At 40.9% G+C, this 15,814-nt stretch overlaps 1 protein-coding gene across 4 annotated transcripts in view; it reads right to left on the bottom strand.

Annotated features, from left to right (window-relative positions):
• Nucleotides 1-15,814, bottom strand: part of spg11 (SPG11 vesicle trafficking associated, spatacsin) — an 88,310-nt gene that overhangs the window by 51,065 nt on the left and 21,431 nt on the right. For 3 of the 4 annotated variants that reach the window (XM_041996235.1, XM_041996236.1, XM_041996237.1), the window contains exons 13-15: nt 12,250-12,377; nt 1,993-2,183; nt 1,717-1,909 (exon numbers count right to left, since the gene is read on the bottom strand). In XM_041996235.1, the coding sequence (XP_041852169.1) occupies nt 1,717-1,909; nt 1,993-2,183; nt 12,250-12,377 (512 nt within the window). The remainder of the gene's footprint in view (nt 1-1,716; nt 1,910-1,992; nt 2,184-12,249; nt 12,378-15,814) is intronic. The other variant, XM_041996238.1, reaches the window with a different exon arrangement.

Below are 15,814 nucleotides of genomic sequence, written 5' to 3'. Positions count from 1 at the left end.
TCCCACGATGATCAATTGCAAAATGGTTCTATAACGCCATCTATTAGCCTTGATCTTGACTCTAGCACGGCATCCGCGGAATCCCATTAGTTTTCCCCCGTGGTGGTAGGTAGTTTGTCACGTGAGTATGTTATCAAACACATTTGAAAGACCTCTGAAAGATGCATTAACCCAGAATTTACCCAGCACCAACATAGAGCACATGCGTAACCACAGCCACACTCGCTAAATATAGCGACAAAGTCGTCAAGGCGGCATATGCACCCTCTGCTCTACGATTCACAGCAACTCTGACCCAGCCGTACACACATAATCTAGAGAAACGGGAAATGGCGACAAACCATCTTTAGTCTCCGCAACTCCTCGTCCACCTGGTTAATAGCAGTACTGGATAGCCAGCCACCCAGCTGGAGTACCGCCCACCTGAGCATCCAGCAACTAAAAAGAAATATTATTTAACACTAAATAAATTGCTGCCAATCTCAGATGTATCTGTACACATTTATTTTATACATTAAAACAAATTACTGACATCATTACTGTCATTTAGCAGACGCTTTTCTCCAAAGCGATTCACCCCTGTGGGATTCGAAGTTCAATCTCCTGCATAACAGACCGATGCTCTACCGACTGAGATATCCAGCCATACGTTCCGATGCCTCTGGTGTGTCTTCCCTTCTGACACTGTCATGACAGCATCTCCACCTGCTGCCAGTATTCTGACACCAGTAATGCCCACGCCGTGCCCACCAATTAAACATTTTTTCGTTTCTTGATGTGCCCCATCAGGATCTCAGTTTCATAACCCAAAAAATTCCACTTCTTCCCACTTTTTTCCTCCCGAGCTATGATGGAAATGATGTGATGAATATTTATTACAGGCGTCCACCTGACCATTTATAGCCACAATGAGGGCGGGGCAAGGCGCTCCCTCACGTGCGCCCGCTTTAGAGTTGTGATTTATGAATGGAAACAGGTGTGGGACATGTGTGCACACGCTTTTTTAAATCTGAAAGTTGAAGTGCACAGCATTTGCTTTTTGCACTGCAGACGCTGCCTGGAGTTTGCTTTGCTACATACGGTTTGATAAGTGAGGCCCCAGGTCACAATGATTATTAAATTAAATTAAATTAAATTAAATTAAATTAAATTAAATTAAATTAAATTAAATTAAATTAAATTAAATCAATCTTTATATAGCGCTTTCACATACCAAGAGGTAATAACAATACATAATAAAACATAGAAACAACAATAAAAAAGACCATTAAAAGAGAAAAGTTATATTATTATAGTAGTATAAGCATGATTTCAGAGGTGTGTGAGAGCTAAAAATGCATGCTGTCCTTTACGGCCCTTCAAATAAAGCCGCTTTACATAACTACAAATGCGCTCCGTAAGTATAGTTCATTTACCATTTGGTGGTTTATAATTGGTTTACAGGTCTACTAGTTGCCTACCTCATTTTTGTGTCCTAAGAAGTAATTCTTTAAAGAAGTTTAACTTTCTTTTACTACATGTGTGAACATACTGCTGCTTCAATAAAAGGAAACAACTTTTAGTTTTCATTTCCATTCCTATAGAAATTAGGTCTTTTAGTTTCTGCACATGTTTATGCTTCAGATTACAACACTGTTCCAGTAAGTCATGGATTCAACTTCCTGTTGTGTAGCTGTCAGGCTCATCCAATCACCGAAAGGTAGTAAGTTCCTGTACCTGGCCAGTAGGTCCAGGATGTTCTCCTTCATGTAGCTGCTGCACATTGTGTTGTTCAGTAGTTCTGGGGTTATCTCTGGCCAGCAGAAAGAGCTGGTGGACTTCTTGCTCTGAATCCAGTCAACCACTCGATGCTGGTCATGGAGGGCAGTCAGGTAACGCCACAACACTGATGGATCAAAGCAACTCAATTCTGGCGGAGAGAATAAAAAAAATACAGGTAGTCGTCTACTGACACTGTCCAGAACCAGATTGGATTCTGACTGTGTGTCCTACCTGTATGTTGGATTCTGGACAACACAATGAATTTCTGGCAGCTCTGGTCCCAGTTCCTCACCCAGTCCAGCTGGAGGTTTCTCCAGAGTCTCCCGGCCTCCTCAATTCTCTGTCCCAGGAGCTCCTTCAGAACCTCCTCACCATACAGTTCATTTTGAACTATTTGAACAAACCTGGAAAGTTTGTGTACTCTAAAGGTCAAACACAGACAATGTCCACCTAGCTCAATCAACAGTCAGAATTAGTATGAACAGGGCTCAAAAAGACATAAATAAAAAAAAAGAAAGCAACAATTCACAAATCTCATTAACCCATATTTTATTTCCACTAGAACATTAACAATATATTGGATGTTGAAACAGAGACATATTACCATTTCATGAAAAAAATTTAATAATTTTGAATCTGATGCAGCAACACATCTTAAAAAGTTGGAACAGAAACATCCTCCATCTCTCACCCCTACCTGAAAGACGGGTTGGTTGACCCAATCTGGGTCCATGCTACCCCTGCAGGACTGACTTGACTTCCCTGAACATCAACGCTACATGTGGTGATATCCTTTGTTGAATGGCATAAACGTGTTAGCCTATACATTGGGAAGCTTCTCACCAGCTGTCTGTAAAGTGGTTTTTAATTTTTTTTTTTTTATATTATTTCATTATTATTTTATTTTATTTTTATTTACTTGTTTATTTTATTTTATTTATTTATTCATTTTCTTTTATTTTTCTGTAGCCAATGTGTTGCCCACTGTATGTGCTGTCCATCTTAGTCTGGCCTGCTTAGAAATCTTTTCTATGATTGGAACACGCTTTAATTCTGTCATCAATACTATCTATTTCTCTTTTCTCTCTGACATTGTCCCTTTATATATACATATATATGGTCTATTAAGTTTAACTGCAATCTGCAACTTAGTCTTAAGTTATAATGTTACCTATATTTGGGTTCACTTCCCGAGATTTTTATTTTTATTGCTATTTTTGTTCACTATTATTACTACTCTATTATTAGTAGTATTTTTGTCTTTTTCCCTTTTTCTTGTCTGCTTACCTACTTTTTACCTTCTCTTTAGGACACACTCATGTGTCCCCCTCTCTGAGGTGCTAATATTTTTTCTTTACTATGTACCGGAGCAGAGGCTTCAATGACTTGGATAGTTTTGTTGTAACTTGGAAGACGGGTTGTTGAAGAATGTTGAGTTTACAGAGCTTGCTGCTAATTTTTCTAGCAGCTGTCTTGTTTTGGGAGGGTGGGTTGGGGGAAGTTGTCACTGCCTATAATGTTTTAATCTCTACCATCTTGGGAGAAAGTGCTGGTTACTTTGCTCATGTGCTCCACCCACTAGGTCACCGCGACCAACTTTTCATCTACTTATCTAAGCATGCAGTATGGTAAATCATCTTAAGATTGTGAGCTGGAATGTGAAAGGATTAAATCATCCTGTCAAAAGAAGAAAAGTTTTCTCGCACCTGAAACACCTTAAGAATACGATAGCTTTTTTACAAGAAACCCATGTTCGTGGCTCGGATTCCAGTCGTCTGTTACGTTGGCCAGGGCAGTGTTTCCACTCATCCTTTCAGGCCAAGGCCCGAGGGGTCTCAATTTTTATTAGCCGAGATGTCCCATTCGAACCACATAACGTGACCTCAGACCAATATGGACGATATGTAATTGTCGCGGGTAAATTGTACAATGTCTTGGCAGTTTTGGTTAACGTATAAGCCCCTAACGTGGATTATGTAGATTTTTTTAAACGATTGTTCTCATTACTACCAGATTTAATTAATTAATTAATCATTCTAGAATGCGCCGCTAGGTGGCAGCAGCAATTGTAGTAGCTCTGTTTTTAACTTGTGATTTTTTGCAATATAGCCGTCTTTTTTAAGACATCAGCTGTCAATCTGTGTCTGTTCGGGTAGATTTTTTCGCGCTGGTCAGAGGCTGTGCTATACGGGAGATTTTTCTGAATATTTTTTCTTTTTTGCAAGACTTGTTATTGTGAGTCTCCATGGCAACGAGACTTGTTTACCATCGGGATCAACTGATAAAACTCTCCAAACTCAAGATTATCAGTGAAACAACACTTCAAATCCCAACGGAGTTGAAAAGAAAGAGAAGAGGATGCAGGGCAGGAGCGAGGCAGAGAGAAAAACGGTGGCGATTCAAACCGTTTCTTCCAACGGTTGTTATGGGAAACGTGAGATCGCTAGTTAACAAAATTGATCAACTTCAGGTGCTAACCAGGTCTCTTAAAGAATACAGAGAGTGCAGTATTATGTGCTTCACCGAGACATGGCTGCATGAACACATCCCAGACTGTAATGCGTCTGTACACGGCTTCAGGACGGTCCGTGCAGACCGCAATAAACAACTCAGCGGGAAGCTGAAGGGAGGTGGAATTGCGGTGCTGGTAAACCAGTGCTGGTGTCATCCTGAACATGTCACTGTTAAAGAGAAGATCTGCAAAAGAGACATTGAACTGCTAGCTGTGAGTCTCCGCCCGTATTATTTACCCAGAGAGTTCACATGCGTTATTCTGGTAGCGGTATATATATTACCTGGTACCGCTCCAGACGCAGCCTGTGATGTCATTAACTCTGTAGTGGCCAGGCTTCAAACACAACATCCAAACGCATTTGTGGCGATCTCTGGAGATTTTAACAACATCTCCCTCTCTGCAACTCTACCAACTTTCCAACAGTTTGTCAGCTGCTCCACCAGAGAAAACAAAACGTTGGACTTATTTTATGCAAATATTAAAAATGCATACAGCTCCTTTGCCCTGCCACCTTTAGGAAGATCAGACCATAACCTAGTTCTTCTCTCCTCCTCCTACAAGCCCATCGTTCAGCAACAACCAGTCATTAGAAAGGCTATTAGAACCTGGTCTAATGAAGCTGAAGATGCTCTGAGAGGATGCTTCGAGGCTACAGACTGGAACGTCCTATGTGAACCTCATGGAGATGACATCAATGCCTTGACTGAGTGTGTGACAGATTATATTAACTTCTGTGTGGACAGCACCGTTCCAACAAGAACAGTGAGGTGCTTCCCCAATAACAAACCCTGGATCACCAGTGACCTGAAAAAGCTGCTGAACATCAAAAAGAAAGCTTTTAGGGATGGAGACAGGGAGTTATTGAAGTCCACACAAAAACAACTTAAAACACAAATGAAGAAGTGCAAGGAGGACTACAGGAAGAAGTTGGAAAGTAAGCTTCAGAAAAACAATGTGAGGGATGTGTGGTCAGGAATGAAGAAGATCACTGGCTTCGGGATAAAGGAGGATCAGACTGATGGAGGTCTGGACAGAGCGAATGAACTGAACATGTTCTTCAATAGGTTTAGCTCACCTCCTGCTTCAACCCCAACTAGCCACACACCCTCCATGAGCCCACAGCTTTCCTGTCACACCTCCACTCTGTCACCCTGCAGCTCAGTCAAGGACCTGGACACAACCTCATCTCCCTCCACATCAGGACTTCCTGAAACCTCCTCTGCCTCCACCTCCACTCTGTCTGTCTCCTGTAACCAAGTCATGCAACAACTGGTGAAACTGAACCAGAACAAGGCTGCAGGTCCAGATGGTGTCAGTCCCAGAGTTCTCAAGACCTGCTCAAAACAGCTATGTCCGATTCTCCAGCACCTGTTCAACACCAGCCTGAGTCAGAGAAGAATCCCGGTGCTGTGGAAAACATCCTGCCTTGTTCCAGTGCCTAAAAAACCACAACCAGCTGAACCAAAAGACTACAGACCAGTCGCCCTGACATCTCACGTCATGAAAGTCCTGGAGAGACTCTTACTGGCTCACCTCAGCAAGCAGGTGAAGACCTTTCAGGACCCATTACAGTTTGCATACCGTAATGGGCTTGGGGTTGAAGATGCCATCATATACCTGCTTCAGAGAGCCCACTCTCATCTGGACCAGTCAGGCAGCACTTTGAGGGTCATGTTCTTTGATTTCTCAAGTGCTTTTAATACGATTCAGCCTGCTCTGCTGTGTGAGAAGCTGCAGAAATTCCAGGTGGATCCCTCCACAACCACCTGGATTTACGACTACCTCACAAACAGACCACAGTTTGTGAGACTGAAAGGTTGTGTGTCTGAGATGGTGGTCAGCTGCACTGGAACACCACAAGGGACTGTACTTTCACCATTTCTATTCACGCTGTACACCTCAGACTTCCCGTACAACTCTGAGTTCTGTCATCTGCAGAAATACTCTGATGACTCAGCAGTTGTTGGGTGTATCAGTGATGGACAAGAAGCAGAGTACAGAGAACTGGTCGGTCAGTTTGTGAAATGGTGCGGTGACAATCATCTCATCTTGAATACCAAGAAAACAAAGGAGATGATTGTTGACTTCAGGGGGAACAAGAACACACATAGATGTGTTTCCATCATGGGAGAGGAGGTGGAGGAATACAAGTACCTTGGAGTTCAGCTGGACAACAGACTTGAGTGGAAAAGCAACACTGAGTACATTTACAAGAAAGGTCAGAGCAGACTCTACTTCTTAAGGAAGCTGAGATCTTTTAACGTCTGCACCAAAATGTTGCAAATGTTCTACAGGTCTGTTGTTGAAAGTGCAATCAGCTTTGCAGCAATCTGCTGGGGCAGCGGCATCAGAACCAGAGACTTGAAAAGAATTAACAAACTGATCAAGAAAGCCGGTTCTGTGCTTGGAGTAACTCTGGAGCCGCTGGAGTTGATCATCAAAAAAAGAATTCTGTACAAGCTGACGAAGATAATGGAAGATCCTTCACACCCTCTACACAACGCCGTGACGAAACAACAGAGTGTGTTCAGTGGGAGGCTTGTTCAAGTCCGATGCAAGACAGAGAGATACAGAAGATCCTTCCTTCCAGCAGCTATCAGGCTGAAGAACAAAGCCCTTAATTAATTAATGTGATTGTTTTACTAAAAAATTACTACTACTACAATATTGAATTTCCCTTTGGGATTAATAAAGTATTTTTCATTCATTCATTCATTCATTTAAGCACATACCACCTTATTCTAGGGGGTGACCTCAATTGTTGGCTGGACCCAACTTTGGACCGGTCTTCGAGCAATCCCAGGCCAGCGAATAGGTCAGCCTGCCTTATTGACGACTTTCTTTCTGATTTTGGTGTTAGCGATGTCTGGCGTTTCTTGCACCCGTATGACAGGAAGTACTCTTTCTTCTAGCAGGTCCATCACACATATTCCAGAATTGACTATTTCTTTGTAGATGACAGATTTCTTTCTTTCGTTCACTCCTGTGACTATCAGCCCATTGTTATCTCTGATCATGCGCCTGTCGTGTTATCCATGCCCCTCCCTGGCCATCTTCCGGAGTGCCGGCAGTGGCGCTTTAATTCAACTTTATTATCCGATGCTGAATTTGTTAAGTTTATGGAGACAGAAATAGCCTATTTTATTGAAACTAATACCGATCCGGACATCTCCTCTCTCACGCTGTGGGATACGCTTAAAGCTTACTTACGAGGACAAATCATTGCTTACAGTGCTCGAATGAAACGCGGCTCTAACAGGGAACGAGATGAGCTGGTTCACCGGATTGGAGAAATAGACAGGCTGTATGCTCAGAACAAATCTCCAGATTTGTATAAGAAGCGGGTAGAATTTAAAACCAAATTCGATCTGCTTACCTCCTACTGTGTCGAACAGCTGCTCTTATGAAACACAACATTCTATACACATGGTGACAAATCAGACAAGTTTCTAGCCAATCAGCTTAAAGGTTTTAAGGCAAAACAGGCAATTTCATAAGTACACTTGGAAGATGGCCAGCTAACTACTGACCCCCTTGAAATTAATGCAGCTTTTAGAGAGTTTTACACTCGATTGTATATTTCAGATCTCTGTGCAAATTTATGTGCAATTCAAAACTTTCTTGACAACCTTGACATCCCCTTGCTTTCACTTGACCTTAGGAAAAAACTAGAAGAGCCCATATCCCAGTCAGAGATAGTTACAGCCATAAGCTCAATGCAGTCAAACATTCCCGACAGAATTCTTTAAAAATTTTCTCTATCACTTTCACCGCTTTTATGCTCTCTCTTTTCAGAGTCCTGTAAATTGGGCCATCTTCCGCAGTCCTTTTCTGAGGCATGTATCACTCTTATTGCAAAGAAAGACAAAGACCCAACCAACTGTGCTTCCTACAGACAGATCTCTCTCCTAAACATTGACGCTAAGGTCCTAGCAAAAGTCCTAGCTCACAGACTGGACAACATTCTTCCTACTATCATATCCAAAGATCAAACTGGATTTGTCAAAGGTAGACACTCATACTTTAATATTAGACGGCTCTTTGATGTTCTCTACTCCGCCCGTGAAGACAGGCCAGAATGTGTGGTTTCCATTGACGCAGAGAAGGCATTCGACCGGGTCGAATGGCCCTACTTTGCTGTGCTGGATAAATTTGGTTTCGGACCCGCCTTTACTTTTATGGATCAGACTGCTTTACTCCCAGCCTACTGCGATGATTCATACGAACTCACAATTGTCAAAGCCCTTCAATCTGCATCACGGTACCTGTCAAGGGTGCCCTTTGAGCCCTATGCTTTTCGATTTGGCTATAGAACCTTCAGCTATTGCGCTTCGCTCTTGTAGCAACCTATCTGGTATTTGGAGAGGAGGCGCTGAGCACAGGGTCTCCCTCTATGCAGACGACCTTCTACTTTACGTCTCTAATCCGACTGAATCTCTTCCCTCTGCTCTGACGCTGCTCGGTCATTTCAGGACTTTTTCAGGCTATAAACTGACCATCAGTAAGAGTGAGCTTTTTCCCATCAACAACAAAGCGCGGGCTTTAGAATTAACTAACCCGAATTTCAAAGCCACATTAGATAAGTTTTCTTACCTTGGGGTCACGGTTACCAGAAAATGTTTGTTCAAGGAAAACTTTGCTGTACTATTGAACCAGGTTAAACAATTGATGTCACAATGGTCACCCTTATCAATGTCCCTTGTGGGATGGGTGAATTCTGTCAAAATGGTCATTCTACCTAAGTTTTTATATCTCTTTCAAACAGTGCCGCTTTTTGTCCCCCGCTTCTTCTTTCAACAGCTGGACTCAGCTATATCCTCCTATCTATGGCAGGGCAAGCGACCGCGTTTAAATAAAATCTATCTCCAGAAATCTAAACTTAATGGGGGGCTTGCATTACCAAATTTCTGTCACTATTACTGGGCAGCCAATATGAGGTGTCTTGCGCACTGGTCCTTTTATTATGAACGGCCTGATTGTCCTGACTGGGTTGCGTTGGAGCTTTGTCCACATGATAACTTTTCCCCTCTGGCCTCCGCTGGTTCTGGGTTACCTCTTTCTTCTGTCTCCTTATTTAGTAACCCTGTGGTCAAACATTCCTTAAAGATCTGGGGCCAATTTAGGAAACAGTTCGGCCTTGGTAGTTTTTCCATTTGGAGCCCTATTGCCAAAAATCACCTTTTCAAACCTTCTATCATAGATCTGGGCTTTCAGCGGTGGCACCGGGAAGGTGCCACACGCTTCCAACATCTGCTGATCGATGGCACCATAGGCTCATTTGCTCAGCTAAAAGAGAAGTTTAACCTTTCAAATTCAGACTTTTTTCGGTATCTTCAGATTCAACATTTTCCCAATTCTCAATTGCCAAAAATTTCAGTTACTACAGAGACCACCACAGTGGACAAAATCCTGTCCCTAAACCCATCCAGTAAAGGCCTTATTTCTAAACTATACAACATTATGCTAGATCTTACCAGTCCTTCAGTGGACAGATTCAAGAGGGCCTGGGAGGACGACCTGGGCCTCACCATAACTGATGATGTCTGGGACTTTGCTCTTAGATTGGTTGACTCCTCTTCCCTTTGCGCTCGCCACTTAATCCAGTTCAAAGTTGTCCACCGAGCTCACATCTCCAAGGTCAAGCTGTCCTCTATGTACCCTGAAATTAGTCCACTATGCTCCAGATGTAATGTTGTGGAGGCCACTCTCAGCCACATGTTCTGGTCTTGCCCACGGTTGAGTAACTATTGGGGAGATGTCTTCAGTACACTATCTAAAGTCTTTACCACTAGACTGAAACCAAACCCTGTTGTTGCCCTTTTTGGAGTTCTGGGGGGTCAAACCCATCTGAGTACTGTCAAAAAACGTTCTATAGCCTTTGCCCTACTTCTGGCACGTCGTGCCATCTTACTTAGATGGAAAGATGCCTCCCCTCCATCTCACTCACAATGGCTGCAAGATGTAATGTCCTGTCTAAAACTTGAAAAGATAAGATTTTCACTTAAACAATCCCTTAGCACTTTCGAAAAAGCATGGGGTCCTTTTCTGTGTACATTTCCAGGTCTAAAATTATGTACAATTGTAGCAACTTGGCTGCATGTTACATAATACAATCCGGGTCCTAGATGTGGTGGAGCGAACACAGCACTCTGGCAGTGGCAAGGGGTGGGTGGGTTTTTTCAGGGCTTTATAATTTTGTTTTTGTTGCGTATTTCATTTTCACATATTTTGTTGCATTTTGAGTTTTGCCTTATCATCGCTGTCAATTCATTGGCTCTCTGGAAACTCTGTTCTGAAGTGCAGTGATATATTTGTACTCTGTTGATAACTTGAACTGTTGGCTTTTGGTGGCCCTAGTCCGTATCCCTGTCACTGTATTGTTTACATACTTGTTTTACACCCAAATCATAGACTTTGTGGGAGCCTACAATTTGCTGTTAAGATGTTTCTATTTTTATGTGAAAATCAATAAAAACATTTTGATTATAAAAAGTTGGAACAGGAGCAACAAAAGGCTGGAAAAGTAGTTGGTACAAATCAAAAACTGGAGGAGAATTTGACAACTAATTACAGTACTAGTCAAACTGTGGACACACTTCCCTATGTGTTTTTTTTTTTAGTTCTGTCTGAAGTTGTTTTTACTGTCTGTCCTGTACAGCACTTTGGTCAACTGAGACTGTTTTAAATGTGCTTATAGAAATAAATTTGACTTGACTTAGAACCAATGGGAATGCGTTTCAAATGTTTTACTGACAGTGTAGATTAATTGGCAACAGGGCAACAGGTCAGTAACATGACCTGTTGGCATGGCTTCACAAGAGAAGAGTTCAGGTGCTGAACTAACCTACCTGCAGTCTAGACCTTTTAAATGGAGGAAGGATGAAGTTCCGATAAAAGTATATGTTCACAACTACAAGGGCTATATATCTTGTAAAGGCTTAATAGCCTTAACTAGGCTATTATTTACTATGAATAGATGGCAATGGATTGGCTTGAATTGACTGTATGTCAAGTGCCCTGAAATGACATTGTTGTGAATTGGCACTATAAAAATAAAGCTGAAAAGTTCTGAATTGAATGTATAATCTTGGTTTCAAAAGGAAGCTGAGACATGCTGAGACATTACTACATGTGTCAGAATCAAGACATGTTTTACTGTGTCAGAGTAAATATATCTGGAACACAGTAGAAAATGTAAATGGTTATGTCCCCCTAAAAGGAAATCACATCATCTTTAATGAAAGCCAAAAGAAGAGGATAGTAATTCATTTAGGGATTTAGTAAAGTAGTCATAGGACTCAGTAAACTAATGTGTGATGAGGAACTGTGCTACAGTAGATGGTAAAAAAGTGAACCTGAGCAGTTTTGAAGATGTTTTAACAGATGTGTTGCACAGGTAAACATATCAGGAAGCATCGACGGATGAAGATGGACACCTCTATCAATGAGTTAGGAGAATTGAGTGGTAGCCCCTAAATTCACCTTAGAAACCCCATGAGGTTTCAGAAAGAAGGGAACCTCATGGCAGCATATCATAGGAAGAGTCAATACTTGACCTTACCCTGCATAGTGGGCTATGTGAAGAAAAAGTTAATACTTTTCAAACTGGGATATGAATATTGGTAAAGTCCTGAGTTTCAAGATGCATAATGTCATGAAACACAGACAAATCCAGGAAATAAAAAAAGAATTACTGCTTTGTTTCAGTCTTTTTCTTTGTATGTACGCAGACTCCCTTCTAAAAAGCTTGTGTTAGCTTCTCAGGGAGTTCTGATTCACACATAACTCATAGCTAAATTTCTATGTCAAGGTGAATGTTTGTAAATATGTGAGTGTGTGTGAATAAACTCAAACTGAAACTGATTTCACTCAACATTTACAGTGTTCTTTGTCTTTACTGATAAGATTTTGGAACAGATTTAGATTATGTTTTCAGGACAATATTACCACTTCTTATTTTAGAGTAACTTTACCTTTGTGACATGTTATGGGTTGCACAGCGGACAGGTGGCAATAACCCAAGCGCCTCCATCTCCTGGATGAACACCACATTCTGCATCTCCTCCTCTGAAAAGGAACTCCGATTCACCAACTCTTTCACCTGCAAAGTAGGTCAGTTATAGGGTCACAAAGACCAATTCTGATTTATAACGCTGGGCTCTCAACTCTCACACATTGTGGCTGAGACACAAGCATTTCAGCTCACACGTCGTATGTAGTATTTCTCACACTGACAAATCATAGCACAAAGCTAAAAAAGTCCAGCACAGACATTTTTAAACTGGAAAATCTTCCTGGGGAGTTGAAACATGCACTACAACCACAGCTACTGAACAGCCAATGAAAAAACAGTAGCTGTATCTATCTGGGTGGGATGTGGGTCATTCTGTGTGGTGTGAGCTGGCCGCCACTGTACACACCACTAGTACAAGTCCCACAATGCACTGCACCAACACATCAATCAAGTTTCCGCATCTCTTATGTAAGCTGAACACCCTAAAGATATAGTAGGAAAATGATGCAGGTGAGCTGACAAACATCTCACTGAATCATACATTAGGAATCATTGTGTGGCAAAGCCTTGAAATTGGAACATGTAATGCCCACCAGAACATGGCTAACTAACTCAGAGTCGAGTGTTTAAATGATGTTTAAATCATCACCAGTTTAAGTTTTATCTTCAGGAGTTAACCCACAGAAGTCTATTAGATTATGCAATCTGTATACACAATCAATGTATAAGTCTTGTAGTTTTGTTCCTCTCTGACCACACGCCTCGAATGCTATGTTCATGGCTGAGGGGGTAAATAAGTGGCTCCTTGTTATGGGAGAATTAGGTGAGAGTCCTTTGAGTACAAAGGAATGTCTAAATTGTTGAGTATGGTTGGATAGGGGTACAAGCAGAGTGTTGAGGAAACTAGGAAGTGAAATTATGCGGGACTGCAGGGTGAGCACTCCAATTGTAGCCATTTAATCAAAGTGCCCAGAGTGAGCTCCTTCAATACAAGACATTTCTTAAATTAGCTGCCCAGTAATAAAATTTGTGTCTCTGCAGTATTTTCTTGTGGATTCCAGTGTTTTTCTTATTCCAAATAAATTTGGATATCAATTTATCCCGTGATATGAAAAACTATCCAGATAGAAATATAGGGATACATTGAAAAATGTATGAAAATTTCAGAAGAGCATTCATTTTAATCATATTAATTCCACCCCCCCAAAGATAATGGAAGGAGGTTCCAGTGGTCCAAATCTTGTTTTAAATTGGTTAGCAGAGGTAGAAAGTTGGCTGCATATAGTGCTTTAAAGTTGTGTGTAACCCAAATTTCTAAATATTTAAATTTGCTCGTATTTATATTGAGGGGGAATGATATCAATGATATCAATTTAGCTGATCCACTGAGCAGGATTATTTCACTCTTTTGTAAACTGATTTTATATACAGATATTTTACAGATTTTTTTCCAATAAAATCAGTGTTTTTGGTAAGGTGGTTACAGGGTTTGATTAGAATAAAAGCATGTCGTCTACGTAGAGAGATACTTTATGCTCAGAGCCTTTCCCATTTGTTCCCTCAATCTCAGCGTCCCCACACAGGGTAGCATCCAATAGCTTGATTGCAATGGCAAAGAGAGGCAACAAGGAGCAGCCCTGTCACGTGCCCTGGTAGAGTTTAAAGTAAAAGAAAAGGGTGTTGTTGGTTAGACTGTTCTGGATCCAGCGAGACTAGTATCTCTGGAGTGTTGGGTGGGGCAGGATCACTTGAGTGACATTGGGTAGATTCTGAAAGCTACAGGGAATATTTACATCCAGGTATCTAATGTTACTCGATTGTAATCAGGTAACATTAGACACCTGGATGTAAATATTCCCTCCAGCCTCTCAGAACTAACAAAACTTGATCACATCACACCTTCTTAAGACTATAGAAGATGATCTTGCATGCTGGAAATCTCTACACATTTCACTCATGGGGAGAGTTGCCACTATAAAAATGATGGTTCTACCTAAAATCAACTATTTGTTTTCTATGATTCCTATAAAACCCCCCTCTACTTGGTTTAAATCACTAGAATCACACATCTCCCCGGATCAGTTTAAAAACTTTACAGAAGCCGAAAGACAGGGGAGGATTAGACCTGCCTAACTTTAAACATTACTTCCTAGCTAATAGGTTGCAATATGTCCTAAAATGGCTCAAACCTAGTCCACTAGATGACCTGTGGATAGACATAGAACAAACATTTTGTGACAATTTGGAAATTTCTAATCTTCTTTTTTCAGCTCAAGTATAAAAAAGCTAAAGTGCTTCAAAAGTTCAAAAGTGTCAACATCAGCACTTCTCTGACAGCCTGGTGGGAATTTCTCAAAAAAACCAACTCCTCAATAATACCATGTAAACTCACACCCATCTGGAACAATCCTGATATCCTACTAAACAAAAATATCCTAAATTTTACGAATGGATTAACAAAAGAATTAAATACTTTGAACATATTATCCATAACAGAAATATTTTATCTTTTAATACACTCTCATCACAATATGGGATTAACAGCAACATATTCTTAGAATATCAACAACTCAAAAACATAATACACACAAAATTCCCCCTTCACCGAACAGACCTGGAACTTCCTCCAATGGTAGCAGATTTTATGGACCTCTGTACGCCTACACCATTATGCACTCACTAGCGCTCCCCTCTTTCGATATTCTTGTCATTAATGAATTAAGTGTTTATTGTTGTTGTTTATAGATAAAATGGTCTGATAAGTTCCAGGTTCTAGTGGGAGATGCTTTAATTAGAATTTACAATAGAAAGCTGCAGATAAAGACATATAACAAATTCAACTGATTTTAATATATTTACTGAATAATGCTTTTTATAGGCAATAACTCACAGACTGTTAGCTCTGGGATCAAAGTGTGCAATAAGGTCGTTTTTATTCAGTTTTCAATAAACACTGGCCCTGTTTGAGAAAGCTTTACTGAGCAAAAACCTCCATGAAACATAAGACAGAGACAGCTCAGTGTGATTGAACCAGTATGATGTAATTAAAAAAATCATCATTTAGATAAAAAAAAAGCTTTTGTATAGTTTACTGTTCTTAAAATTTAAATTGATATTTACAAAATTATTTGAACTGCTGCTATGTTACGTGAATCCTCCTGTTAAAAGGCAGCTGATTTGTTTAAAGCACCGTTTGAAAATATGCAAACACTACTTTTCATTTGTTACTGAATTATGAGTGTAACAATGCAATTGTGATTAATCACAGAAAATTATGTCAATAATTCAGAGTTCAGAGTTCACTTCCAGGTTCTAATATCAGTTTCAGACACCAGTTGGTGGCAGTAATCCACCACTATAAAGTTGTTTGCAACTGCCCAACACGCTTGTCACACAGCCTTTCTTCAAAAGCTCCCGCCATCTTCTACAGCTGTTGTCCTCGTCTTCGTCTTCCTCCCCTTGCTCCTCTTCTTCTTCTCTGGTCTGTTCCATTTGCTGTTTGCATGTTAGCTATACTGCTCACC

Source organism: Melanotaenia boesemani, chromosome 10 (genome assembly GCF_017639745.1).
Source record: "Melanotaenia boesemani isolate fMelBoe1 chromosome 10, fMelBoe1.pri, whole genome shotgun sequence".
Classification (NCBI taxonomy): Eukaryota; Metazoa; Chordata; class Actinopteri; order Atheriniformes; family Melanotaeniidae; genus Melanotaenia; species Melanotaenia boesemani.
This window is presented reverse-complemented; position numbering and strand designations above follow the sequence as displayed.